General features: G+C 37.7%; 4 protein-coding genes across 6 annotated transcripts; 2 read left to right on the plus strand and 2 right to left on the minus strand.

The window, feature by feature from the left end:
* Window positions 1-58: 58 nt before the first annotated feature.
* On the plus strand, window positions 59-9,855 carry LOC120630257 (aprataxin and PNK-like factor). Of its 2 annotated transcripts, none has more exons than XM_039899412.1 (7): window positions 59-393; window positions 1,819-1,890; window positions 2,157-2,424; window positions 2,847-3,118; window positions 4,086-4,174; window positions 4,897-5,060; window positions 9,582-9,855. In XM_039899412.1, exons 1-7 carry the CDS (start codon window positions 298-300, stop codon window positions 9,791-9,793), a joined length of 1,173 nt encoding a protein of 390 aa, XP_039755346.1. In that variant the 5' UTR covers window positions 59-297; the 3' UTR covers window positions 9,794-9,855. The 2 variants fall into 2 exon arrangements, with proteins under 2 accessions (XP_039755346.1, XP_039755347.1); XM_039899413.1 differs by lacking the exon at window positions 9,582-9,855 and adding an exon at window positions 7,005-8,699 and having other exon boundaries at window positions 63-393.
* Window positions 9,856-10,779: 924 nt separating this feature from the next.
* On the minus strand, window positions 10,780-14,244 carry LOC120630259 (translin-associated protein X). Its single transcript, XM_039899414.1, has 5 exons — window positions 14,085-14,244; window positions 13,784-14,009; window positions 13,378-13,625; window positions 11,738-11,911; window positions 10,780-10,984 (listed from the first exon to the last, which is right to left on the minus strand). Exons 1-5 carry the CDS (start codon window positions 14,095-14,097, stop codon window positions 10,800-10,802), a joined length of 846 nt encoding a protein of 281 aa, XP_039755348.1. The 5' UTR covers window positions 14,098-14,244; the 3' UTR covers window positions 10,780-10,799.
* A 271-nt stretch (window positions 14,245-14,515) lies between these two features.
* LOC120630557 (actin-related protein 2/3 complex subunit 1A-B) lies at window positions 14,516-17,236 on the plus strand. 2 transcript variants are annotated; one of them, XM_039899812.1, is made up of 4 exons: window positions 14,516-14,602; window positions 14,688-14,780; window positions 14,839-14,931; window positions 15,810-17,236. In XM_039899812.1, the coding sequence occupies exons 3-4, from the start codon at window positions 14,859-14,861 to the stop codon at window positions 16,853-16,855; spliced, it is 1,119 nt and encodes a 372-aa protein (XP_039755746.1). In that variant the 5' UTR covers window positions 14,516-14,602; window positions 14,688-14,780; window positions 14,839-14,858; the 3' UTR covers window positions 16,856-17,236. The 2 variants fall into 2 exon arrangements, with proteins under 2 accessions (XP_039755746.1, XP_039755745.1); XM_039899811.1 differs by having other exon boundaries at window positions 14,854-14,931; window positions 15,810-17,228.
* Window positions 17,237-17,287: 51 nt separating this feature from the next.
* On the minus strand, window positions 17,288-26,374 carry LOC120630555 (brefeldin A-inhibited guanine nucleotide-exchange protein 1). Its single transcript, XM_039899810.1, has 3 exons — window positions 26,016-26,374; window positions 20,696-25,554; window positions 17,288-19,230 (listed from the first exon to the last, which is right to left on the minus strand). Exons 1-3 carry the CDS (start codon window positions 26,137-26,139, stop codon window positions 19,090-19,092), a joined length of 5,124 nt encoding a protein of 1,707 aa, XP_039755744.1. The 5' UTR covers window positions 26,140-26,374; the 3' UTR covers window positions 17,288-19,089.
* Window positions 26,375-26,692: the final 318 nt, after the last annotated feature.

The following is a 26,692-nucleotide window of genomic DNA, read 5'->3' on the forward strand; positions in this document are numbered from 1 at the left end:
AATGTACTATCAATGTATGTATTTAAAGCTAAATGGTGTTTTATTTTAGCATTTAGTATGTGTAGCAAAGAGTAAGTGAAATTTATATTAATCCGTGACATACCGTTGGGCGTTGACATAATTTATCTAGAGCTATGGGTTTGTGACTCAAGGTCCGTAATCCGTATCTGTAAAGCGAACGCTTATCTGCGGCAATCGCAAAGTGCGTTGTTTTTATTGTGTTGAGTGGGTAGGTCTGTAATGTTGATAATAATTAAAATACCTACCTGGCGCTGTGGAAGTTGAACTAACATAAAAATGCCTATTAAGTTGATTCGGACAGACGCTGAAGATCCTTGCAAAATTCTGTTGCCTCTGGGTAATCATGTAATCGGAAGAGGTAAATTACTTGATGTGAGTATAATAGTCATCGCGGAAGTTAGCTGAGAGTATTTCGCGCAGGTAGTCAACTGTGCCGTCCGGCTGAAAGGCGAAACCGAATACTGAATCTGCGCATCGAACGAACGCACGAAAACAAGATAAGATTTGAAATAAATAGATCCGCAGGAAAACCAAGGTCACTGACATTCCCCAAACTTTCAGCAAGTTGAAATGTTATTGGGCCAATGAATAAGGTTTAAGGCACAGCCCTAAGATACTATAATCATATAGCATGCCAATTTAAAGTGTCCCATTTCCTGAAGAGGTGGACAGAAAACATCAAACAAGTTGCTGAGAGCTGCTGGAAACAAGCTCCCCATAACTGTGCATTTACAACTCTCTACAAAATACCTAAGTCCAGCAGGGGACATCAACTTGTTGAAGTGATGATGATGATGATGATGACATTTCCTGAGTCCATGAAGTGCCATCCAGGCCTATAATGTTTATTGAGATTGTGTGTTTCATTGCTGAGCAGAATTTCAAGTGTTATTTTATTTGGATGCCAGAAAGAAGCCACAATGAAAGTGGAAAGGAACCAAACTATATATAGACAAAGACCAGAGCAAATAAAAACAATAATACTAAACTACAACTTCTTTCTTGCTACACTTCTGAGGTGCTCAGAGAATATTCTGTCTAAACTTTAAATTTCTACACTTAGCCTTTCAGGCTGTAGTTTGCTTGTGAGCCAGTCAGGCCAGTCTTTTATAGAAGTAGAAGCTTTTATATTTCTTATAATTTTTATAAGTGGTTTTACCTACATTTGGAGGAATTATCAATTTTTATAAATTATAAAATGCATATAAAAATTTTCGGAACCGACAGGATTTGAACCTGCGACTCTCTGGTTCATGCAATATGCCTTTCACATCAGTCTTATAGCGACTGTAGCGTCATCTAGTAGGTCAAAGGTCCATATTACGATGAGACATGTTTGGAATAAGAGATGACACATTGCTTTTTTATAATTTTTATTAGTGTTTTTACCTACACTTGGAGGTATTATCAATTTTATAGAGTCGCAGGTTTAAATCCTGTTGGATCCGAAAATTTTTATATGCATTTTAAATTTAGAAGCTTTTCGTGTTGGAACCTGTCTGGGGAAGTAAAACTGCCATGCTTTTTTCTGTTGCTATGCAGCATTATTGCAATGCTGTGTACTAGGGGTCTGTAGGGTGTGGTTGCAGGTGTAATTACTCATGAGGCTTAACAACTACACCTCAGGTTGGTGGTTCCATGCATGCACTGCAAACTGTTGCTCTGTTTATAGTTGATCGGTTTCCACTTACAAACAGGTGGGCCATCTGCTTGGTCCGTCAATTATAACTTTTAAATAATAGATTTCAAGTTTTTTGACAGTGTGCTGATGATGATCTGATTGGTATTATTTTACAGTGCGATGATAAAAAGATATCACGTCAACATGGAGAGTTGCAAGTCACTGATGATTCATTATCTTTAAAAGCGGTAGGATCTTTTGCCTTTTGTTGCTACTCTTTGATTACCTAACTGAGAAATAAATTAGAGGAAAAAACTAAAAAAAGTTAAAGTTCAATATGCTAAATGTATTTCTAACATTCACATTACCCAATTGAAAAATCTATCCTAATATCTGTGCAATTTGTGTGGTGTATTATTATTTTTTTATTGGCAAATAAACTCATTTTATGTATTTTTTATTATTTATCATTTTATATGTACAATTTGTAACCATCCTTTATTAATGATTACAGTTGCATCAAAATCCATGTTTCTATCTAAGAAAAGGTTTAAACCCTCAAATATTATTACAAGATAAAACAATACCTTTATTTAATGGGGACAGATTTGGTTTATTGCCAGATACATTCTGGTATGAAGTGCTTTTCTGTTCTGGTATGGAAGCACCAACAAATATTGAGAGTGAGAAAAACACTGAAGAGTACTGTCTGGAAAACAATGAGTGCAAAGATAAAACCAGCTCAAACGAGTTTGACTGTAATAAAACACAGTCTGCAGTCGGTAAATATTTGACATAATTACAATAATATATTATTTGGTGTTTCTGTCTAATCAGAAACATGAAACTACTTACTATTATAAGCTTAAGCCATAAAGTGGTGATAGCACATATAACACTAAATTATGGCTGTTTAAAGCAATTGAAATATCACATACTTTAACAGTGAAGAAAAACATTTTGAGGAAACCTGCATGCCTGAGAGTTTTGTCTCCTCCTGCTTCCATATTGTTCTCAAAGGTGTTTGGAGTCTAGCAATCCGCACTGGGCCAGCAAGGTGGACTATGGGCCTAAACACTTCACATGTTGGGAGGAGACCAGTGCCCTGTATAGGGTTTATAATGCGTTAATATAATGATAATAAGCTTTAGCAATTAATAAGATTTATTCTGTCGATCATAAAAATTCTTTGTACTGGTTCCAGCAACCCAAAATAGTGTTCCTACAGAAGTATTAACCAAAAATTCTGAACCAGCAAATTCAATGGAAGATGGAACAGGTCAGAAAGAGCCAGTCAGTGTAAAAAGTGAAAGCAAGCCAAGTAAGGAAGAGGAGCAACTTAGTATTGACACCAATTCAGTTAAAAGGAGTCATAGTCCAGACAACAGTGATGTGAAAAAAATTAAGTTAGTTGAAGATGAAGCCGCAAACTCTGATGATGTCAAGCCTGGACCCAGCTTAAATCAAGGCCAAGCGGTAATGTATCATTAATTTAAAAAAAAAAAAAAAAAACAAATGAAATGTCAAACATTCCTTTACACTGTCATACTGTTAAAAAGGATTAAAATAAATTAACACTTATTTTATTTAGATCATATATGAGCGATGATAGCCTAGTGGATAATGCTTCGGTTTTCCTTTCAGAGTAGGTCCTAGTTCCATCCCCGGCACGCACTTTTAACTTTTCGGAGTTAAGTGCGTTTTTAATTTGAGCAATTAAATATCACTTGTCTTAACGGTAAAGGTAAACATCGTGAGTAATACCTGCATGCCCTAGAGTTCTCAATATGTTCTGAAGAGAATGTGAGTTCTATCAATCCAAATTGTAACAGAGCTCGTCCGAAAAAAGTACTACCGCCGTGAAGTAGCACGCATATCACAAAATCTGAGACTTATAGTTCTTCAACCCCAATTTCATCACTAAAGGGTAGATTTCCGAAACAAAAAGTAGCCTGTTCAATCCTCTACCTACCCGTGAAAGTTGCGTAAATATATATAAATTCTTCTTCTTAGTCGTGCACTCTTGACAGAGTGGTCGTGACTGCTGAGATGAATTCCATGGCGTTAGGCGTCATTGGATTACACGGCTTCCCGCGCGAGTCTTCTCCACTTTTGGCGGTTGGTAGCGTGTCGAAAGCAATCCACCACGTTAGTCAACGATTTCACCGTATCCGCCCAACAAGTAGGTGACTGCCCTCTTGCCCTTTTCCCTTCAACCTGTCCATGCACCACCAATCCTTCCCGACCCCTCATTCCTTGAGATGAGATGCAATGTTTTTTACATTTGTATAAATTACAAATGTAAAAAACCCCCGTCTTTCCATTTAGGGTTAAAAATAGGCCCAGCCGCTTCTTAGATTAGCTGGAACAAACAGACAGACAGACAAAATGGTTCTGCTGCTTCCGTGGCCAAATTTTTAATATTATATTTTTTAAATTCCAGGCACAGCCAATGAACAACGTTGGCGCGAATGGTGCCTCGAACAATAACCCTCCACGAGAACGGTGCATGTACGGTGGTGACTGTTACAGGTAAACTAGCTTATTTAAGCAACATACTTAAATAATAAGTAAAAAAAAAGAGATTTAATTTAGTACACCGCGCTTCGAGAGTCCAGACGCCACTCGCAGAAGTACCGATTGGGCGGACAAATTTATTAAGAGGCGCGCCCTCCGCCCTCCTAAATGTCATATCAGAGCAATGTGATTTGTATTATTGCGCTCTGAGTGAATTCACGGATCGTAATGTGGTTTATTTGTTACGGGTATAGATAATTAAATAGCATAGGATAAGGATGTTAAAATTATTTTTTAAAAAAGCTGCACTATCTATCGCATTAGGTTTAAGTATTCTGTAATGATAGTGTAGAATTCTCCTCCCATTGCGCAGACGCCGGTGACCTTTGATATGGGACTGGTTTGAATAAAACTTCGTAGTACGAATATTATAATAGTTCATTGTATTCCATGACTTAGTTTTCTATAACGAACTTTTTGGAATATTCTTAAAAATTATGACTCAACACAAAAATGACATAAGTTCTTTACGACCAAAGACGCACCAAGAAACCACAGAATCCATAGACATTCACGATCCAGACCACAGATGATAAAGGTAAGTGAATGGCCCAAACAGATAGTGTTAGAATAAGAATATAAATAAATAGTATATTTATTTATTTGTTACTTGAATAAAGATATTTTTGACTTAGTCTTCGGCTTTGAGTCAAAGTGAATGTCGGTTTGTCACGCAGGAGGAATCCACAGCACCTGGCGCAGTTCAGCCACCCGCGCGACGCGGACTGGGGCCCGGGCGAGCGCGGCCAGTGCCCCTACGGCGCCCAGTGCGCCAAGACCGACCCGCGCCACTGGCGGGACCACGAGCACCCGCCGGGGAAACTGCCGCCGCCCAGGCCAGGTACGGAACTACTGACCTGGTCTGACTAGCATGGCCAGGGAACATTTCTCTCCTCGGGAAAGCACAAAATGTTTATCTCCTCCACAGTTAGGTATACACAACGTGTTACGGAATTACAAAATACTTGTACTATGGTGATACGCTCGACCGATTCATCTTTGGAAGTTGTATATATAATCAATTTTAATGAACACTTTGCTAGCGCGATGCAGGATTTTTGTGGCGCCATCTAGTTCGGTGATGTGAAGACAGCTACATACTGTTGAATGGTGCACAAGTATGTTTCATAAGAAATCACCTCGTAAAATATTAAATCTGACAACCCTACTGAAGACAAAACACCGCCACACGCATAGTACCTACGTTACTTATGCATGTGAAGTTGGGCCTGTATCTGTTTTATTTCAATAAAAACTATCGCAATGGTTCACTCAAAACGTTTTGGTTAAACAGATAAGTCTTAGAGGCAGTTAATAATGTACCTCTAAAGCCTCCGAATTATTATTTCGTTTTCATTTCTTCATTCAACAATGGTGGAATTAATCATCTTGATCATCAATTCAACCAATCGACGTCCACTGCTGGACATAGGTCTTTTGTAGGAAGTTCCACAATCCACGGTCCTGGGCCGCTTGCCTCCAGCGGCTCCCAGCGACTCGCCTGATGTCGTCTGTCAACCTCGTTAGTGGCCGAACGACGTTGCTTTGACCGGTGCAGGGCTGCAATTCCAGCACCTTAGGACCTCAACGTCTATGCTTTCTCCAAGCTATGATCCCTGCCCATTGCCACTTCAAAATTCAAAATTCATTTATTTCAAGTAGGCTTATATAAGCACTTTTGAAACGTCAAGTCTGTCTGTTTGTAGTGATTCTACCACCGGTTCGGAAGGCAGATTCTACCGAGAATAAGCCGGCAAGAAACTCAGCAGTTGCTCTTTTCCAACATCAACAATTTACATTTTGCATTTTAACATTCATTTTTCTATCTTGTGAGAGCTGAAAGCGGAGCTGGATGCTTCCAAGCAACCTTGTCATTAAAAAATTCAGCTTCGCGATTCGCTGATGGTGGAATTAACATCCAAATCATATGTGTAACGTTAATATATAGCGGTGATAGCCTAGTATTTAATACTTCGGCTTCACTTTCGGTGGGCCGTGTTCGAATCCCAGCTTTTAAGTTAACCTGTAACTTTGTAAGTTATAAGCGTTATAAACAATTGCAATACAACTTGCTTTAACGGTGAAGGAAAACATCGTGAAGGAACCACAAAGGCTTATGAAGCCTGTAACCTACCGAAAAAGACTTGCCGCTAAGCGGTTTAATGTTCCGGTGCAGTGTCGCGTGGAAACCTCACCTGGTGGTAAGTGATGATGCACTTACCACCGAATAAAAAAAACCCTTCTCATTGTGGGAGGGAGACGCATGGTATGTAGTGGGATGGTAGTGGGTTGTTCAGAAGTCTTAAGAAGACCTTTACTCTGTTGCCGTGTTTTGCCAGTCGGTGGATATAATCGGGGGAATAAAATTTTTGTTCCCTGTCTGTGCTAACCGTGCTGAGTGCCTTATGTGGAATTTTCTACATTCGTCTATCTATTCGAATTTCGAACACGTGAAAGTAGAATAATATTTGTATGGATTCGAATGTGCGCCATCTAGTGACAATATTTATTTATTTTATAATCTTTCCTAGCAATTATGAAAACGAAAGCTTAATTTGCTATACTCCGCGTAAAGCTGGGGAATCTGTATGGTGTTATTTATAATTTCTTCAATCCTTATACTCCACACCAAACAGGTCTAAAAAAAAAAACAATTTATACAAAATATTATTTTTACAAATTTAATACAAACACAATTTATACAAATTTAATGTAAATACATACCGTTTTGATCTGATTGTATAATGTAGTTTATTGTGTAACAAGGGTTTCTCTCGCTCTTCAGATATGCAAGTTGTGCGAAGGCACGGGAACGTGTACTTCATTAACGCACAGACCGTCAACTTCTATGACGACCACTTTCAAGTCGAAGACTCTGACGGCGAAAGCGTCGACTTCGATTACGAGTTCTAATACGACCCTTTGGCTTCATGAAAGATATAAACGTCTGAAACTACCGGGATATTTGGCGGGGAATACCAAAGTTAAATTATTAAATATTGGTATTACCTTCTCACTACTAATTATTCAAGATTTGTGTTACTTGAAATATTATTGAATAGCTTTTGCCGCGACTTGTTTCCGTTTTGTAAAAGTTCTGCGGGAACCATTCCAGGGTTGGAAGTTATGTCTATTCAAAATATATAAAGATGGGATTTTGTAAATCTGTATATACCCATATACAGATTGTCATCTGTATATGGGTAACAAGTGATATTTTTATGAATGCTGTGGTAACGGTAGGTACGCGTATGTTTTTTGAGTCCTATGTATGGAAATAAATATAAAATTTGGCATATATACATCCTGGAGATGGTTCCAGGATGTATATATGCCAAATTTGATCAAAATCGGTGCAGTAGATTAGCCGAACACAACAAAAAGCAGGCAACAAACAGAGAGACACACCTCGGCAACCATAATTTTAGTATGGAAATCTCTTTCTCAAGCACATTATGGTACCAACAGCTGACTTTACGTTCTTACCAACAGCCATCCCAAAAAATGATGTTTCGAGTTTGGTTAGTCTAGATTTAATGTAAAGGATAGTGTTTAGTACGTAAATGAGTATATTTTGGGATTATAATAATAATAAGCCTAAAATCATATCTTTACAGTTATTGTAAAGATATGATTTGATTTAGTCTGATACCATTCGATACCCAACCTAGTTGGATTTAATGGCATAGCCGTATAAAGAAATTATAAATTTCTACAAAACCTCATCAGCTATCTGATTACTGGTTATTTTTGTTGTTTGATTATTCATACACTTATTTGTACACTGCACTAAGTGAGAACTATGTCTGTTCTCCAAAAGGGATTGCGCTCTCTGATTGGCTCTCAATTCGGCCAATCTGAGAGCGCGTCTTATTTTCGACACAAATCCGAAATTAAGGTGCCTATACAAATTTGCTAACTATAGTTACTCGCAAACAAAATTTTTTAAGATCAAAACACATCATACTTCATATAAAGTATCGACATCCCGCACAATAATATGGCTCACGTAGAGTTTCAATTCTTAAAGTAATTCTTCCGAGTGTCAAGTGCGTGATTATCTACCTACGTTAAAGATAACTAAGCTTTACATAGTGTCAAAGTAGATCTAGTTCGGATCTAGAATACTAGTAAACAGGCTTGTCAATAGATGGCGTTCGTCCTATATCATTAACTACGAATTAAAGTAAACGTAGGTAGAAAATCTCACACTGGGCCCTCTGATTGCATTGTTCAATACTAAACAACCCACACACAATAATCAAAATTTTGTCAATATATTGTTCTGTATTAGTTCTGTACCCTTAGTTAACGCTTGGACTTCGCTAGCTATTTTTTTAAATTTACTTCGAATTGTTAAAAAAGTTAAATTGATAACAAGGTTTCAAGGTTCATCGTGGTGTAAGGTTTTAAAAATATCATGTGGTTATATTTTAATAATACTTTAAAGAAACAATAAAACTCAAAAAAATATTTTTTATGAATAGTTTTAATTGAAGTTGCGGCTTACTATGATGGTCGGAGTGAAGCGAGTTTGTTATTTATATATTTCTCTCTCTCTTTTCTTATGGGGTAAATCACACCCAATTGCTCTAATCTCAGTTTAGTCTGGCCAACATAGCGTGCTCTGCTTTACATATCCTTTACCTATTGATGTCCCACGGCCCACAGCTGGGAACACGTCTCTCATATGAGAGAACAATTTAAATCTAGACCCACCATACTTCTTCAATGTCGATTTGCGGGCTTAAATAATCTCATGATGTGGATAAATTCCGCTAATTCAGCCGTTTATATATTTCAGTGCCATAGATATGACTTACTAGCGTTTTGAGTTATTTTTTATACCCAACGTTTTTTTATATCACAACAAGTTTAGCGCTTGACTGCCATCTTACCAGATGGTTAGTGATGATGACGTCTAAGATATTAACGGGCTGTCCTGTTAGGGGTATGGCTGTTATATTAACCCACAACTCTAATCGGTTTCTTAACAGATTAGCGACACCTTTTTGTCGGTAGGGTGGTAAATAACCACGGCCGAAGCCTCCCATCAGAACCTTATAGAGATAGAACATTCATAAATTATAGATTATTCCCTCCCCCTGCCAGAAACACAGCAACTGATTTACGTGATACTATAATGCTTTGATAGTTATTTATATGCTCAGTGACAAAAATATGGTCTGGATACTTTTTATCCCGGAATACCTAAAAAAAGAAAAAAAAATCACAATTATAGGTAGCAGTGGCGCAGTTGTGAGCGACGTAGTCTTTTAAGCGGGAGGTCCCGCGTGCCCAATGTGGGACATAGGTAAATTAAGTGATTAATGATTTGCTATCGAAGAATATTGCCTCGCAGGTCAAAAGAAAAGGCGACAAAGAAGAGATAGCGCGGAGTCTCTAACACAAAGCGTGATAGTAACAGGGAAAAGGGCCCGGAAGACTGTTCAGGTGCCGGGGCACTGGAGCGGGGACGAGTCCGACGAGCCGGACCCCTACGCCACGGACGAGTCTGATGACTGGGAACCGGGCAGTGCGCCCAGCCAGGACTTCTCCGAAGACTTTTTGTGAACACAAGTGTGTTATTTTGATCCAAAGGAAGAAATATATTATAAAGATGTTATTACAAATCATTATTATTTTTTTGAAACGGACGTGTTAGTGCGAGTGGACTGAGAAGTCAGTTTATTATGGAAAATAAACTCTTGCGAGTGTCCTCTGTTTGAGACCGACAATTTAGCCAATTTCGACCATGGCAACGACTGGCTTCCCTCGATTAGGAGGGCCCTTTTTTAAACTGTAATAGCCTTGTAAGAAAGGCTTCGGCTTTCCTTTCGTGGAAGCCAATTTGGATCCCGTACCACTGACCTTTCAGAGTTTTTTAATTTTAGCAATTTAAATATAACTTGCGTTAACCTGCATGCCTGAGTGTACTCCATAATGCTTTTAACGGCGTGTGAAGTCTACCAATCCACACCTGGCCAGTGTACTACTACGGCCTAAACCCTTCTCATCTTGAGAAGACCAGTAGTAGACCAGTGTCCTGTAGTGGCCACGTAGGGGTTAATGATGTGGAATAATGGGACCAGCAGATGTATGCAAACTGGCTACTTATATCGCTAAGAAAACAGACGCAATTGGCGACTTCTGTGATTTGTCTGAGGCTTTTGATTGTAAACTACATGAGATGTTCACAGAAAATTACACTTCGTGGAACGTGGATCTTAACGATAGAGTTCGAAATGTTCACAAGAATGGAATAGCAGGACATTTGTAAAAATAGGTGTCCCTCAAGGGTCTATATCAGGACCTTATCCATTCCTCATTTACATTACTGACCTTGCTTAATTTGCTAAGGACGATAATGGGTTAGTCTTGTTTGCTGATAATACATCATCATCGCTAGCCTACAAAAGACCACCGACGAGGAGGATATAACCAGTTCTCCCGCTAAAATAGTGCAATAGTTTGCAGCTAATAAAATAGCTCTTATATAAGCGGATCCTTGTCGACAATGGGGACCCTGCAAAGCTGGTTTTCAAATAAAACGCAAGACCTATAAGTATAGAAGGTGTATTCAGTAGTAGCCCTCGTCGTCGGAGCGCTGGTCCGCCTCCCAGTCGGGCTTGGGCGCCAGCAGAAGCGTGGCGGGCGCCTCGCCGCCGCGCACGCGCAGTGCGTACACCGCCGCCTCCACCTTGGCCAGGTTGTTGCGCGTCACCGACATCTTGCGCGCGAGCTCCTTGCCCATGCCGAATAGGCCTACACGATAAAAAATTCTTGATTAAAAAAAAGGGTGAACCGTCATGGGACGCCTGGCAGATGTGATACATCGAAATTGTTTTCTGTAAGTTATTGCAGATGTTGCATAATGAAAAAATAAAGCATAACAAATTTGTTCCACAAATAAAAAAAATAACAACATAATGGATACCCACTCCTTTTTTTAAAAAAATTAAATCATATAGCGTGGCGAAGCGGCGCCACGGCCTGTGTCGCCACGCCAACAATCAGGTTTACCCTCCGCCTATAGATGTTTCACATCAAAATGTCGAACTCCTATATAAATTCGACTAATTTGCGAGAGCGCTGTGTACTTATAAATGGTCCAACAAGACCGCGTAAAAACAAAATAACCGAGTGCAGAAAAAAATAACTATAGTCTTTCGTGGCACTGTGGTGGGTTGTGCGGTCTTATAAGTCTCACTTATTGTCTTAAAACTCTTTTGCTGCACTTGGTTTTTTTTTTTGCTGTTTACAAAACCGCAAGAAAACTAATTGCAGAAAAAAGAAAAAGGTTTTAAGATATCCATTTTTCTTTTGTGACTTAACATGATTATGGCTGGGAAAGCAGATGTCGGCCACCGGCTTTCCCAGCCATGATCAGATAATAATAATGATAAAAAACTTGGCAGCATAAGAGTGCGTCATGCCGTTTTGCGTGACTGCATGTGGGTCAATTTTACAGCCATGTCCCCATACCTCACTGTGACCTCAAAAAAAAAAATATATTACCTAAAGATCCTGTATACAGCTCCCTCACCACTTGACAAGCGTGGAAGCATTCATGACTGTCCCCACTGGATATGCTGTTAATAGCTTTCCTCATCAGCTCTCCAGTCAAGTCCGCTAAGCCAAGCATATAATCTGTATGCGGTAGAAATGTCACCACTGTCCTGTCGTTTTCACCTTAAACAAACAAATCTTTATTGCCGCTTGACAGAAATCTCACCATGCCAATCTGTTATGCTGGAAGCAGCATTATTATAAATCATACTCTCCATGTTTCTATACATCATACCAGAAAATATAAAAACAAAAGTAAAAAAAACTGAAGCTTTTACTGTCTAGGGGGAGCCCTTAAATTTGGGTCTGATAGGTCCTAATGAGCCAATTTGTTCCAATTGTAGAACTAGATAGTGGCATTGCTGGCAGTGGTGTGCATAGAGGGTATGCACAGTGTATGCAGATGATATAAATAATAGGCTTTTTAAAGGCTTTTTAGAAATGCCTATCCTTAATTTTTTATAACTTGTACTGGAGATTTTCCTCATTTTAAATCATCTGCATATCCCCTGTGCCTACCCTCTATGCACGCCAATGACTGCTGGCACAGGCTTTGAGACACCCAGGTGAATGTAGCTTACAACCAATGCTTGTTGACTAGGTTTGGTAGTGAACCTGTGATTCATCATCATTTTAAACCTTGTCCTACTCTCTCGTGGGAGAGAGGGATTTGAAGCATAGACCCATGATCCTCCTCCAATGCTGGTTTGTGGAGAACATGTGACTATACATTATTATTTAAATTATAAGTTCAAAATCAATTATTTCTTTACTTAAATACTTTTTTGATGCATATGTACCAAATTTGTACAAGGTACATTTGTAAACTTAAAACTAAAGCTGAGAGTTCCTAATTTACCATGATCTAAGAAGAATCCCATAACACACTTATCCAGATGGAGATATAATAAGCACTTCTTATCTCTACTTTGTTACTTGGATCTCTCCATAAATTGAAGTAGTTCAACCACCATTTTCAAAGTATGTGTTATGTATGTTGATGAGAAGTAAGCAACACATTAGAAAAGTTATTGAATAGGGCAGTAAGACTGACTGGTTAGTCATAGGCATACAGAAAAGATATAGTCCAAAACTGCTAACACATCTTATGACTGACTTAAGTTAAACTTATTTCACCTGCATAATCAATTTGGGCTGCCACTAATAGTCATTCAAGTTAAAGACAAGTCATTTATAAAGAAGATTATATAAATAATATTTTATATTGCAATTTTATAAAAAAAGTAAACTTAACTATATACTGAACACAGAATTAAGCACAGAGAATCCTCATTCAGCCACTGTTGTATGCAGTGCATTGTGTCCTAAAATGGTGAAAAAGCCCTGTGCATGTAACACTTTGTTGCTAGCTGCAAACTGTTTCCCATTTTATGGTTAACGTTTAGAACTATAAAAGACAGTAAAATAAATACTGTCAACTGCTAAATGGTATGAAATGACTAACTGATTGTTCAAGAAACACTAATAAAGGGGAGTGGTTTTTGATGCTTCAATATTAGTTGTGGACACAGTTTCTGTTTGTTCTTGATTCTGTGATTCCGAATTATTTTTGACAAATGATTACTCACCACCTTCATCTTTAACATCATACTGAAATTCCTTCTGTACATCAGGATATGAGATAATAACTTTGCTCTCCATGAGGGAACAGAAGGTTCTAGCCTCTATAAATTCCTGGAAACCTGCAGTAACTGCTCGGGAATACAAGTACGCTGGACTGTTTTCTAATTCCAGGCCAATGCTTCTGATTGGGCCATCAACCAGTTTTTTAAGTCTCTCTTTTGCATCTTTTACAGATTTTTCTGTTGATTCTTGACTGGAAAGTAGATAATAAAATTTTTAATTTTCAAAAGAATCTGTCAATAATACCCTATAATGCTAATCATAAATTGAAAACAAATCAGTAAATGTCTATTTAATATGGATTTGTAGGACTGGAAGTTTATCTTGCTGTAGATTTTCATCTGAACTTACGTGATAGCCGAGTGTAAAAGAAAAATTATCCTCTTGCTTTCAATAGTAATATCTCTGGACAACTTTACTAGTCTTTCATATCTGTCCTGTCGGTCGTTTAGCTTTAAAGCCGCATTCTTGAACAAAGCCAGTACAGGACTGTCTGCGGGCAAGGACGTAGCCGCTTCTTTAGCTACGCTCGATAAAGTTTGATGATTGTTGCGATGCCGGTTGCCGCGATATTTACCTAGGCAATAATTAATTTTTTTATTAGTATTCTCTCAGGAAAAGACCGTAAGTTATAATAATAACAGATGTATACCTCGACCAGACATAATGCAGTTAAAATTTTAATTATTTACACTTTTCGTTAGTAAAAATCAGAAAAAATATATTTCCTGACAATTCCCTAATGATACCAAATTTCCACAGGAGTCAGACAGAATAAAGATTTGTTTACGCACCGCACTCAGCACCACAGAACAATCTTGGTCTAACGATTCACTGAGCACAGACAATATAGAAACGATGCACCAGATAAAGCAGAGATTACATTAGTTCTGATTTTTGATTACATGGGTATTTGATATTGATTTAGTATGTTACAATGGATAATTATTTGGCATGAAATATAAATATTGATAATTTTTTACCTAAATTAAAAAACCATAAGCAATGAGGATATGAACAATGGAATGACGGTAATCGGTAATCACTCTATGATCCTTATGGCATTCTTTCTCTGTCATGGTGCTTTGGCATTTGTCAGTGTCACTGTGATTCATTTCTCGTAGATTTTTCTGTGTTCTTAGATTTTTTGTGGTCGTTACTCGATATTCGGTAAATATAGTAAAATAAATTATGAACCTACTTATTATTCAGAGAAATAATCGTGAATTGAATGAAACATTGTTTTTGTTTGCAGAGATTCGCGTAGACTGCCCAGAGTCCGCGAATTCCTCATACCATCCCCGCCTCCCGTGATTTAACTGTTTACTGCTTTAAAACCTTTGACCAGGTAATTCTTGATAACTATCGATTTTAATCAGTGCATTATCCTAATTTAAATAATCTTGTGTTAATCTTTTCAGGCAAAATGTCTCAAACTTTAACGTTCGGTGACTCATGCGCCCCGATAACTTGTCATGCGTGGAACAAGGAGAGAAATCGTGAGTACAGTATTTTATCATCTCTAAAAACAACTGGGTAGAGCAATCACATAGTTGGAACGTTTTGCATTTTAAGATTGTACATAAAGTACTCTATGCGTAGCAACTCAGTATCACAAGCCTTTTAGTGTATTGTGTATTTTAGTGTATTTACTGGGCAGAGACTTCTCTTGGAGGAGTGTGGGACTTAGAGCTCAGGCTCACCATGTAGCTCTAATATTTGTGTGTGGGGGCTTAATTACATGTAAGGTGTCCTCAACAGGATTGACAGCTTATCATAGAATGGTGCAAGGTTAGAATACTCGATGACCAATCTTGGGAGAAAGAGTGAAATGAAAATGTAGCAACTAGTCAAATTATAAATAAAGGGGTGTGATTAGACTTAAATCATGTTTTATCTATTGGAATGATAATAGGGCAATGTAAAACTGGCTCAGTACCTTGCAGTACATACTTAGTATTTTCACAAATAACTTACAACTCATAAAGTTTAAGCATTTGTTTCACTGGCTGAATGATAATACTCGAAGAATATTTTATTTTTAGTTTTTAAAAACAAGGAATTTTTATTGATCTCCATGGCTGATCACTGATGTGCTGTATGATTTTCTGCCTTGGCTTCTGGAAAGCCACATATAGTGATAGGTTGACTTTATCAATAAGAAAAACTGGTTCTCTGCTTGTATTAGTTTTATCATAAATTTGGCTGCACCTCCACAAGCAAGTTTTATCTTTCAATAGTTTTCAATGGAGCCAATCTACACACATCTGTTGTTCACACATTATCTGCTATAAACTGAAATATCTTGAATGTAGAATTCAGCTGTAAAAATGTTATTTTATAGGCTATTAGTTAAATCAACTTTTACTTATTTCAGAAATTGCCTTCTCTCCCAACAATAATGAAGTCCATATATACCAAAAGGAGGGTAGTGAATGGAAGCAGACCAATAACCTTGTTGAACATGATATGAGAGTTATGGGAATCGACTGGGCGCCCAATACTAACCGAATTGTTACCTGTTCAGTAGATCGTAACGCATATGTTTGGACTCAAGGTGAAGATGGCAAATGGTCAACAACACTTGTGCTACTACGTATTAATCGTGCAGCAACTTGTGTAAAATGGTCACCTATGGAAAACAAGTTTGCTGTTGGCTCAGGTGCCCGTTTAATCTCTATTTGTTACTTTGAGAAGGAAAACAATTGGTGGGTCTCCAAGCATATTAAGAAACCTATACGTTCAACTGTAACTTCCCTGGACTGGCATCCAAACAACATTTTACTTGTTGCGGGATCAACCGATTTTAAAGTGCGCGTTTTTTCTGCATATATAAAAGATATTGAGGATCAACCAGGACCTAATGTATGGGGATCTAAGTTACCTTTGGGGCAACTTTTAGCAGAGTTTCGCTCGACTGGAAGTGGTTGGGTGCATAGTGTATCATTTTCTGCGGATGGGAATAAAGTTGCTTGGGTGGGCCACGATAGCTCGATCAACATAGCAGATGCTGCACAAGGGAAAGCAGTCATGAAACTTAAGACTGAATATCTGCCATTCTTGGGATGTATTTGGATTTCAAATAATAACCTGATAGTGGCAGGTCATAGCTGCATTCCATTACTCTACTGCCATGAAGGGGATGAAATTAAATTTGTTGCCAAGCTAGATAATACCCAGAGAAAGGAGTCAGGTGGGTTGTCTGCTATGAAAAAATTCCAATCATTAGATCGTCACGCCCGGATTGAAACTAGCGATACCTTGTTGGACTCCATACACCAGAATGCGATAACATGTATTAACCTTTATAAAGGAACAAAAGCAGATGCGGTCAAGCTAAGCACCTCAGGCCTTGATGGCCAACTAGTCATTTGGGACATTGCATCGCTTGAAAAAGCATTTGAAGATCGGGTTATGATATAAATTATAAACATTTACTAAATGTATTATTTTATTTATAAGTGACAATATAATCAGTTTGCTTGCGAGTTCTGAAATCACTCAATAGGATAATGGAAATGAAAACACGGAAAGCTGTGAAAAACATCACAATCACAGTTTGTATCAGTCTAGCTAGAAACAAGAGGGAAAGCGAGCAGCAGAGAGTGAATTCAGCCTCCCAAATATTGTAAAAACTTCAAATATACAGAATAAACTATAATTTATAGGTACAACATCCTAGGATTTTTTTATTATTATACAATTTAATTTTTTAACTTTGATAATCAAATAATTTATATAAATTAGACAATAAGACTATGTGCTACATCCTAAGTTTAATAGATCACTTTTAATACTAGTGAAGTACTGATTGCTGTCATTACATTACAATTATTATTTACGAAATTAACGAATGCTTTTTATTTTTTATCTACACTTGTATCTTTAAATTTACGATTCTGAATTAAATAATGAATATTGTCATATTTCAATATCGTAATTCTCTAATAACTATGTAAATAATAAAATGTTTGTGCAACAAGAGATCTAAGTTAGGTACAGACAAAGCTAGCTAATTTTTTTTTCAAGTTCAGATTAAATCCAGAAAAAGCAAACATTGCAATGTTCAGCATGTTTTAGAGCTAGTGGGATGTGGAAATTACAAATGTATTCATAACAAAAATAATTCTTTATCAATAAAAAAGCAATTACAAAGTACATTGCATCCCGAAAAATTAGATTTATTTCAATAAACTTTTCTTATGACAAAATCAAAAAAGTTAGGAGTTTTATGATACGAGTGTAGATTACGTAGTGTATGAATCTGCATATAACTAGGTATCAAAACAGTTTCATAAACTACAGACAGACATTCCTCTCCACGGGGACTGACCACTGAATTATGAGAAGCATCTTAAAAGTAATGGGGACATTTAAACCACACTTGGACCGTCAAAATCGAGTCCCTTTTACGACTGCTTAAACAATTAATTTGCTTTTCAATGTTCGAACGGAATTATTTTATACCTCAGTACAGTACAAAGGCTCATTCGGTTTAAGTTACTAGGAAGGCGTTTTATCCTAGGAAGACCTAGTAGTGTTCATCCTTACGCTTTGTACACCTTGTTCTACACAGCTCGCTAAGCACTAGTGGCAAGTATTAAAATAGTGCAGTCCTTTTCCACAAAGAATAGAGAGAAAGAATTTTACGCATCTTTTGGACCTATTAGTTTACTTTAAGGGATTTTTTTCTTTAAATAAATCTACACAAATGGCGCCAATGCGGTTGTACACAAATCTCTACACTAAACAAACGTCCGAAATTAATAATAATAAAAACATTTCAGATTGCATCAAGTAGTGCAAACTTGTTCTGCTATAAAAGAATAGCTTAGCATTATCTTGTGCTAGCTTGTAATAGCACTTAACTCAAAGTGTCATCTGAAGATTTTGGATTAAATCGATTATTTATTAACTTCGGGCAAGTAGACTAGAAATGTCACCCTTTTAATCATGTACTACGTGGAAAAGGCTGGGATTTGTGTACACTAGGCAACGATTCAATGATCAGAATGCATTGTTGTCGGCACTTTACGACATCTATCATTACAGCTATTCTCTTCCACAGGTAACATATGGAACGAAAAAGATAGGTCTTAAACCTGCCAATTTAGTTCAGTTTAGACTTTTAGAGCTCTAAAGGCCTTTCATACCTTTTTATGGTGGAAAACTTGTGATTATCACATTTGCAACCAGCGCAGTTTATTACGTATATTAACCATTAGCGGACTAGTGTAATAGTCAATCTAGAGAATTGTGGTTAATGCACTAGTTACCTGGCAATTAAGTATTGTTTAAAATTTGTGTATAACCGAACTAACAACTATGTGACTAAGGCATGCAAACAGAGGCTTCCATAAGCGTCCGCGCTGGCGTGTATATTAACGACCAATTACAAGACGCGCCGGTTTGAGCGATTGTCGTGATTGGTCACAGCTAGGACGCAAAAGGTCTGCTGCGTGCGTATATCACGCCACTGCGGACGCTGTCGTCGTGCCTTCACTTACTCTGTACAAGTAACAACAGTTTATTGTATTAGTTCCCGTAGAGGCTGATTCGTCTTTATTTCCGGCAGTTAATTATTATTTATTAACATCAAAGTCATACTTTAACCTACTCAACTATAAGGCCATTTTTTTTGTAAACCGATAAGCAATTTATTGCGTGTTAGATATAATATTGAAGACGGGTCCGATGCGTATAAAGACGCGTCTCAAGACCGATCGAAGCTCGGGTTTTAGGTCGAAACAGGTGATTTCGCAGAGCATCGGGTAGTAGCTCGATACGTGCGCCGCAAACTGGAAAAATAGTAATTGACACGGTAAATACAGTTGAATTGATGGAGTCAGGTCGACTGTTATTATTTAAAGGTGAAAATGATCTCTGAAAAATATGAGAAAAATTTGCTTTAATTTTGCGACATAATCAAGAACAAAGTTCCTCCTTAGCCCGAAGTCTTCTTAACCTGCTCTCCTGTGATGTCACGAGGCTAGTGTGGGACACACGAACGCCATTACGGCAATCAGCATAACGCTCTCCCTCGCGCGTGTATATCACGGATACGTTTCAAAACAGTAAAAAAAATATCATGAAACTGTATTTATAGGAATGATCGAAGATGAATTTGAATTCGTGACATTTTATTCCGTTATTGGTTCAGTTGGTGTTACCAGACAGTGATAATATTGCTAAGTAAATCGGTACCTACTAATTTACCTATTATGGATCAAATCCTTCACACACTCAAGCTATAGAAGCAACAACTTAAAACCTAAGAATTCCATTCCTTATCTAATCGCAACATAAGTTAAAATGTTATGATTTTTATTAAGGTAAAATTACCACAAACCTATAGTATTATATTATACTGAATAAAACTAGCCGCACCCTGCGGTTTCTTATACGTTACTGGGATAAGCGTGATGAGGTTAATCTAGCATAAGTGCTATATAACCCAATCTGTAACTAGCTTGATGAACGGGTACTTGAAATAAATTATTTTTTGAATAACACATGGACACTAAGAAAAATTATTATTAAAATTATTAAGAATTAGTCAACTATCCTATAAAGGCTAATTATGTGCGCGGTACAATATCCTTATTCATAATTATATTCCGGTATTTAACTAAATAGCACTATTATGAGCATCTTATCGGACGCAATTCGCATACAGATAATAATTATATGGTAATAGTGGCTAGAGCATGGCTTAGCGTCGAATTTATAATCTTTTTCCTCAGATAGCCGTAGGTTTGGCATAGAATACTAAACTTAGCTTCCGTTGCGCGTGCGCATTGCATTAGAAAAGACGTCACAGGAAAACGAGCTATCTATATTAGGTAAGTAGATGTTACTGTATGTTTGAAAAGCTTTTATCTTGGCTTGTTTGCCTCACAGGTATTATCAAAACTTTCAAGGATTAATGTTAGGTAAATGAAATCAGTTCAGCATTTTCACTTTACTAGATACACATTAATAGAAAACATGTTTTCTCAATAAAATAATGTTAAGCGATTAGTAGAATTTGTGATAAGAGAACAGGTACCTGAGTCTCGATAATAGATTGTGAAACTGTGACGTAATCGTAAATAAGTTTTGGATGCACAAGAAGTACTCATTGAGATTTCAAAAGTAATAATAAAAAGCCCCACAAAAGTAATAATAAACAAATAGGTACGGAAATACATGGTCTCTTAAATTCCACTCAGTACTAAACAACTCTTCTGTAGTGGGGTGAAAAGGAAAATAAAAAATACTTACTCTTTCGTCGGGCATTTTGAGGATTCTCGTTAGGATGAGTAGTAGTATCGATGTCCACGCATCCCTGTGAGCTTCGTTCGTCAACGAACCGAAATATTCGAGAGCCTCGCAGGATATGGTTATCAGACTCTTCTGCACAGCCGGCCAGTGGCTCCGGCGAGCCTCGTCACTGTACATCTTGAACAATATCCGGAGCACACACGCCAGTGACTGGGTCTCCTGTTTCAACATGTTGGGCTTCACAGACCCTTTGAAGTTAGCTTTCCAGAGCACATTTCTCTGGGTATTATTAGTGTTGAACGTCTTCGCGAACCGATGACTGCACATCAAGCATTCCACGAGTCGCAGCAAATGGGGTGAGCTCAGTAACCTATACATGCCTTGCTCTTCACGCTGACATTCTTGTTCTGTACCAGGAGTGCCACCAGTCAATTCTGCGGCGGCCAAAGCCAATGTTTCCGCGTCTTCCTTTCTGGATGTGGCAGGATAAAACACAATATTGTCAATAGTTTGTATAAGTTCTAGTTGAACTACGCATTTAATCAAAAGACTGTTGAAAATACGATTAGACGATTTAATTTCGTCGCCACCTTGTGGTTTTTTGAGAATTCCGTGACGCACGTGAGGTGTTTCCCCGTCTTCGTTTTCGTCGGGTTTCCACGTAAGTAAGGTAGTAGGCAACGTACTGTTAAATATATCCAACATAATCTGGCAAGTTTTACTCCAAGTTTCTTCACCGAATTTGGTTCCGTTGGATATGACTAGATTTTCCAAACAGTTAGTACCGGATCTCGCTAGTTGTTCGTTATCTTGCTGAACGCACCAATGCAACTGCGAATACAATTGTTCCAGAAGAAGAGAGCCGAGAATGTCAAAGTATTGCGTGAAGACATCTACGATAGCATACAAAGCGTGATTGCATGTCGTAGTCATCCATTCGTTTTTTTCCAACTGATGCTCAGGTAATTTCATATTGTCAAATATTCTAAACAGTATATTAAATAAATCTCTCCACCAATGGGGACGGAATGAATCGCCGTGCGTTTTAATAATCTCAAAGAGGACAGTTAATCCCCGCGTTCGGACGTCGAGCTTGCAACGGCTCACGACACAGGAAAGTGAAAACAGAAGTGGGAACCATCCTCGCAACCACACCCTGTCTTCCTCGAGTGCACCCGGCTCTCCTTCGAGCCCAGCGTGTTCCGCGAACAGGTGTGGCGACGTGCCCACAGCTGTTGCGCAAGATCTAACCAGCCTTATCGCTTCCATTGACGTGTCAGGGAATTTAGCGTTGCATGCGAATTCAGATAGACATTTAACGGCATCTTGGAATGAATCTATCATTGCTGGGAATTGTTTATCATACAGCTCTGTTATAATCTTGCCTGTAGTCTGGAATGCTAAGTCGACGATTGCTTCGTCTTGATCGCTGGCTGCCAGATGAAATACCGAAAATATATTCTTCCACCCAGATTTTATGTTTGGCGCTTGAGAGTTTACCATCTGTGCAATACAGCGGACAACCATGTCTCGTATTGTCGGCGAGCTGTTTTTCTTCATTATGTGCTCGAATGGTCTTAAGAAATCTTTTTGGAATTTGAAATTAGCGAATTCACCTTTTTCTATAAATTTCATAGACAACTGTCTCAAAGAATCCACTGCAAAAAATGCGATATCCTCATTGCTACTACAGCCAACTTTATTGAAGTGGTCCCCAAGCACTTGCCAAATACGAGACCATTGCAATCTGATACGTCCCATGTTGTAGTATGAGATCTCAACAATCTTTTGTAAGGAAAACATTCGAGGATTTGTAGGATGGCTCAGCTCGTCTAATGATACTTGACATAAAGCTTTCACAAAGTCAACAATTGCATCTCCGTCAAGCCTAGTAGATCCCGTAAATATTCTATCTACTGCCACTACCACACTCTGTGAACTCGTTTCGCCAATGTGTTCTTTTACGCTTGGATCCAACGCCATTAGGCTGAATTTTAGTGCATCTGGTTGCGGTTTGATCCCCGACCCCGATAAGAATTGTGGTCGCACACCAGTTCCGATTAGTTGCGCTAGTTCTAGCTGCGAAATGCACTTTACCACATCCAACCAACTGTATCCTAGATAGTTTCCATCAGTATGTGCCACAGTTATCAAGGTTTTGATTGTATCAATGTTTTTGGCCTTCATTTCTGTGATAGGCGAGTTTGCAGTCAACAAAGTGAATCTTGCTAAGGCTTGGACATACGCATCTCTTTCAAGTGACATGTGAAAAATGCATGCAATGCGAATAGCACATCTAATACCATCTAGACATAAGGAGGCAATTTCGGGGTCATCACAGTCTTGAAGCCCTACAGAGAATGCAGCAAGGAATGGTGTCCAGGCCATTTTAAACATGGGTCGCACATGTTCAACATGCTTTGCGGTAGTAAAGGGTGTTTGAACGTGTGATACCGATTCCATCAAATTCTTAGCAGCAGTAGATATTTGTTCCATTTCCATATTCCAAATAAACTTGCGTTTCTTTTCATTAGCGATCATGTGTTTTCCAGGTTTAGATGTGTTTTTCATTTTAATTTCATGGCCAGCTATTTCATCGTAAATCTGTGATAAGTACTCACGCGGAAGATCGTTATTGTCACTTATGCCACTATTCAGTTTGATGTATTGTTCCTTTGTCATTTTATTCTTTACTTGTGGTGAATGCAAATCAGTTGTAAGCATTATTATTGAAAATGCTAATACATATACTGTGTCTGCACTTGTGAATAATGTGTTAGTAGGATTACATTCACAATAGCGAGCGGCAAACTTTTCCATTAGTCTATCAATTTTCTGAGCTTCGCCTGGTAATCGGAAACCTTCTAGAAAATGTCGTAAAGCAGCAACAATATCCATATTAGAGAAGTTCATTGAATCAACGTAAGCATACATGACTTCTTTTGAATGATCATCATTTTCACCTAAATATTCACCAATAAATATTTTATCTATTCTTTCATCTGTTATCAACCATTCAGCTATTTCCTTTGTAGATGTTCCTAGTAATCCTTGGTCTTGCAAAAACGTTACTCCTTTCTTTGGCTTTCTGTTAAAGAGATCAATACCTGTTTCCCACACTTCTTTTTGTTGCTTCAAAACTTCAAACTGTTCAGGTGAATCTAGGGTTTCTCTATTACCAATATTACTAGATCCTGTAGAAACCAAGCTAAGGCTTGAACCTCCATGGGATTTGATGCTTTGATGGTCTGTATCTTCTTTTACTGGTCTCTCACCTAATGTAGTTTGCATATTTGGATTGATGTACAACTCCTTACTCCATTCTACCATACATTTTAATATTGACACCAGGCATTCAAGGCCTCTAATTCTCATAGATTTTTCTTGGTTAGGTGTGGCTCCTAATTCCAAAGCTTGCCTTCCTTGGGCAATTTTAGACACATCATTAACAAGCCTTTGGAACAAGTTAGCAGCTGACAAATCACAATCATAGTTTACATAAATATCCACAACACTCTGGGCATCTCCACATATTCTTGTCAAAGCTTGAATCACCATCCACTTATGCTCAAATGAGGAACTTGAGGTTTCCAAAATGTTCATGAAAATTTCCTTGAAGAATACCTCAATTTGTTTTTTGAGATGTGCCTTAAAGTTTTGTAGCAAGGCCAAAAAGATGGCTAACGACAGTTCAAATACTTCAGGCACTGAGCTGACACCATTCTTTGATAATGCAACACAAAGGTATTGCTTGATAGCAGTTATGAACATCTCATTGTTTCTAAACACTGGGCCTGCATTTTGTAGGATAGAAAGAAGTAGATGTAAAGACAGAATTTTAGATCTCAATTCATGTGATTTAGGGTCAGGCGTACCATCAGGTAAAGGCTTCATGGACAATTTACATAGAGCCCTGAAGACTAGGAATGCATCCTTTTGTAAGACATGTGTAAACTTAGCAGTCACTGAGTTGTCATTTTCTGATGCAACATCAACACTTTCTTGTGATGGGATCCTAGTCATAGATGATTCAGTATTTGCTTGTCCATTGCTTTCCTGAGAAATACTACCATTATCTGATGGATTTTCAATATTGTCAGGACCATTTTGACTGTATTCTTCAGAATTTTTCTTTGAAGCAATAATAATTGCATTATCTATAACAGAGTCAACTATTTGCTTAGCTATCATTTTGGCTTCCAAAACTTCATCAACTTCTTCATGTCTAGTTGTTTCCTTATTTGTTGGAGTTGCTCCATCCTCTGTGGTTAAAGTGCCATTGGGTATTCTATGGTGATGTTCAGGTAGGTGACTGTTCAGTTGTTGTTGTTCAGTTTCTATTGCCTGGTTTTCCATTTTTGTGAAAATCACATTTAGCATCTGTGTGAGAGTGGCTCTTGCTGTTGTTTGGTTGATAAGATTTTTACTAGCCAAGTAAATGTTGTAACAAGTACGAACTGCAAGTAGTACAGTACCTTCATGGACTTCAACATGTTGACTTGTTATGACAGTGAGAAGAGCTTTAATTATTTGTAGTTGTACTCCTTCGTCAGTCTGTGGTCCATTGAAACAACTGCAAATTGTTTCAACAATCCTATCAATTAACAGTTTTCTGGGAGTAGTTGAATCAAGAATTTTTCCAGTGAGATGACCATAAGCTATGAGTTTCTGTAGGCAATCTAAAGCTGTAACAACTATCCTGGACGCTTTGCTCTGGCAGGCCAGTTCAAATGGAAGGAAGTATTTTTCAGCCTTGATGATGTTAGAAGCGTCATTCTTAGGAAGTGGGAGAGTGCCCGATGATGGACTCTCCGGTGATTCAACTTGACCTCCATTTTTAAGTTCTGCTTTTATTTCCTCTGAAACAATGTATTGATTTTTTAAAAAAATGTTTAAATCATCAAAAACATTAGGTAACTCATTTAACATTTAATTATTCTTGCCATATTCATTGAAAATTATGTAAATGTCCTTGCTTTCTACTTTGATTTCATAATCTATTTGTATTTATTGTAAGGCATAAGATTATTAAGATATCAGAGAAAAACTAGATGTTATGTTTGACTTAAGACATCCATGGGCACTTTATTATCGAAAATTTATTGGTGTGGGATTATTATGCAAAACATCACAGATAATAGTTACACAGCAGGTCTCTCAACTCAATGGCCAAGGTTGCTTACCAGTCACATTTTACATGTGATGTTATAAAAAACTCGTTTAATTTTGTAGCATAATTTAATTAGTGAAATCGTAGCCATATAAATATATCGACACTTAGCTGTTATCTCTACAATGAAGTGTCAAAATGGTGTTTTACCTAGGGCCACTTCACAGGACTTTTTCAACTGGCTGTGATATGATCTTTTGATGTCCTTATCGGCTAGTATTTTTTCCAACGCTCTGACTATAAACATCTCTTTAGTTTTCAGATTGGTTTGCATCGTTAGTTTATATTTGATCACTCCATTCGGTCCAATCGGATTCGACTTGGCTGCGCGGTGGTTTCGTAGTGATTAGATATCATTTATATTGAGGCACTGTTGTATTGTATTCGTAGATTTGTTGCACTTATCTTAAAAGCACTAATTTAACATCACAAAACACTATTAAACTTGCGATTTACGTGATTTCATTTCATTTCAGCAATACTAAGATCTTTTCACACCTCATCACAAACATGACAATTGTACGGTTGCGTTCAGTAATCAAATAACACTTGTCCTTGAATAAAAATATGTACTGTTTAAAAGAAGTACCAAATAAAATAAAAATTTACGATTTAACTTTTGCTATTTTGATTTACGACAAAAGTAATCATAGTATTTTAGTTAATCAATTTGATTTCAGTGGCGTTCATTTCGTAAACGAATTAAAAATTGACCGAATTGTCTGTGAATATAATCAATGAGTATACAATCACTATTAATTTGATCTTCAGACTAAGATGGACGTTTTTTGTAATAATTTCGTCATTGACATGGGCTTAGGTATCGG

This window comes from Pararge aegeria, chromosome 16, assembly GCF_905163445.1.
Source record: "Pararge aegeria chromosome 16, ilParAegt1.1, whole genome shotgun sequence".
Taxonomy (NCBI): domain Eukaryota; kingdom Metazoa; phylum Arthropoda; class Insecta; order Lepidoptera; family Nymphalidae; genus Pararge; species Pararge aegeria.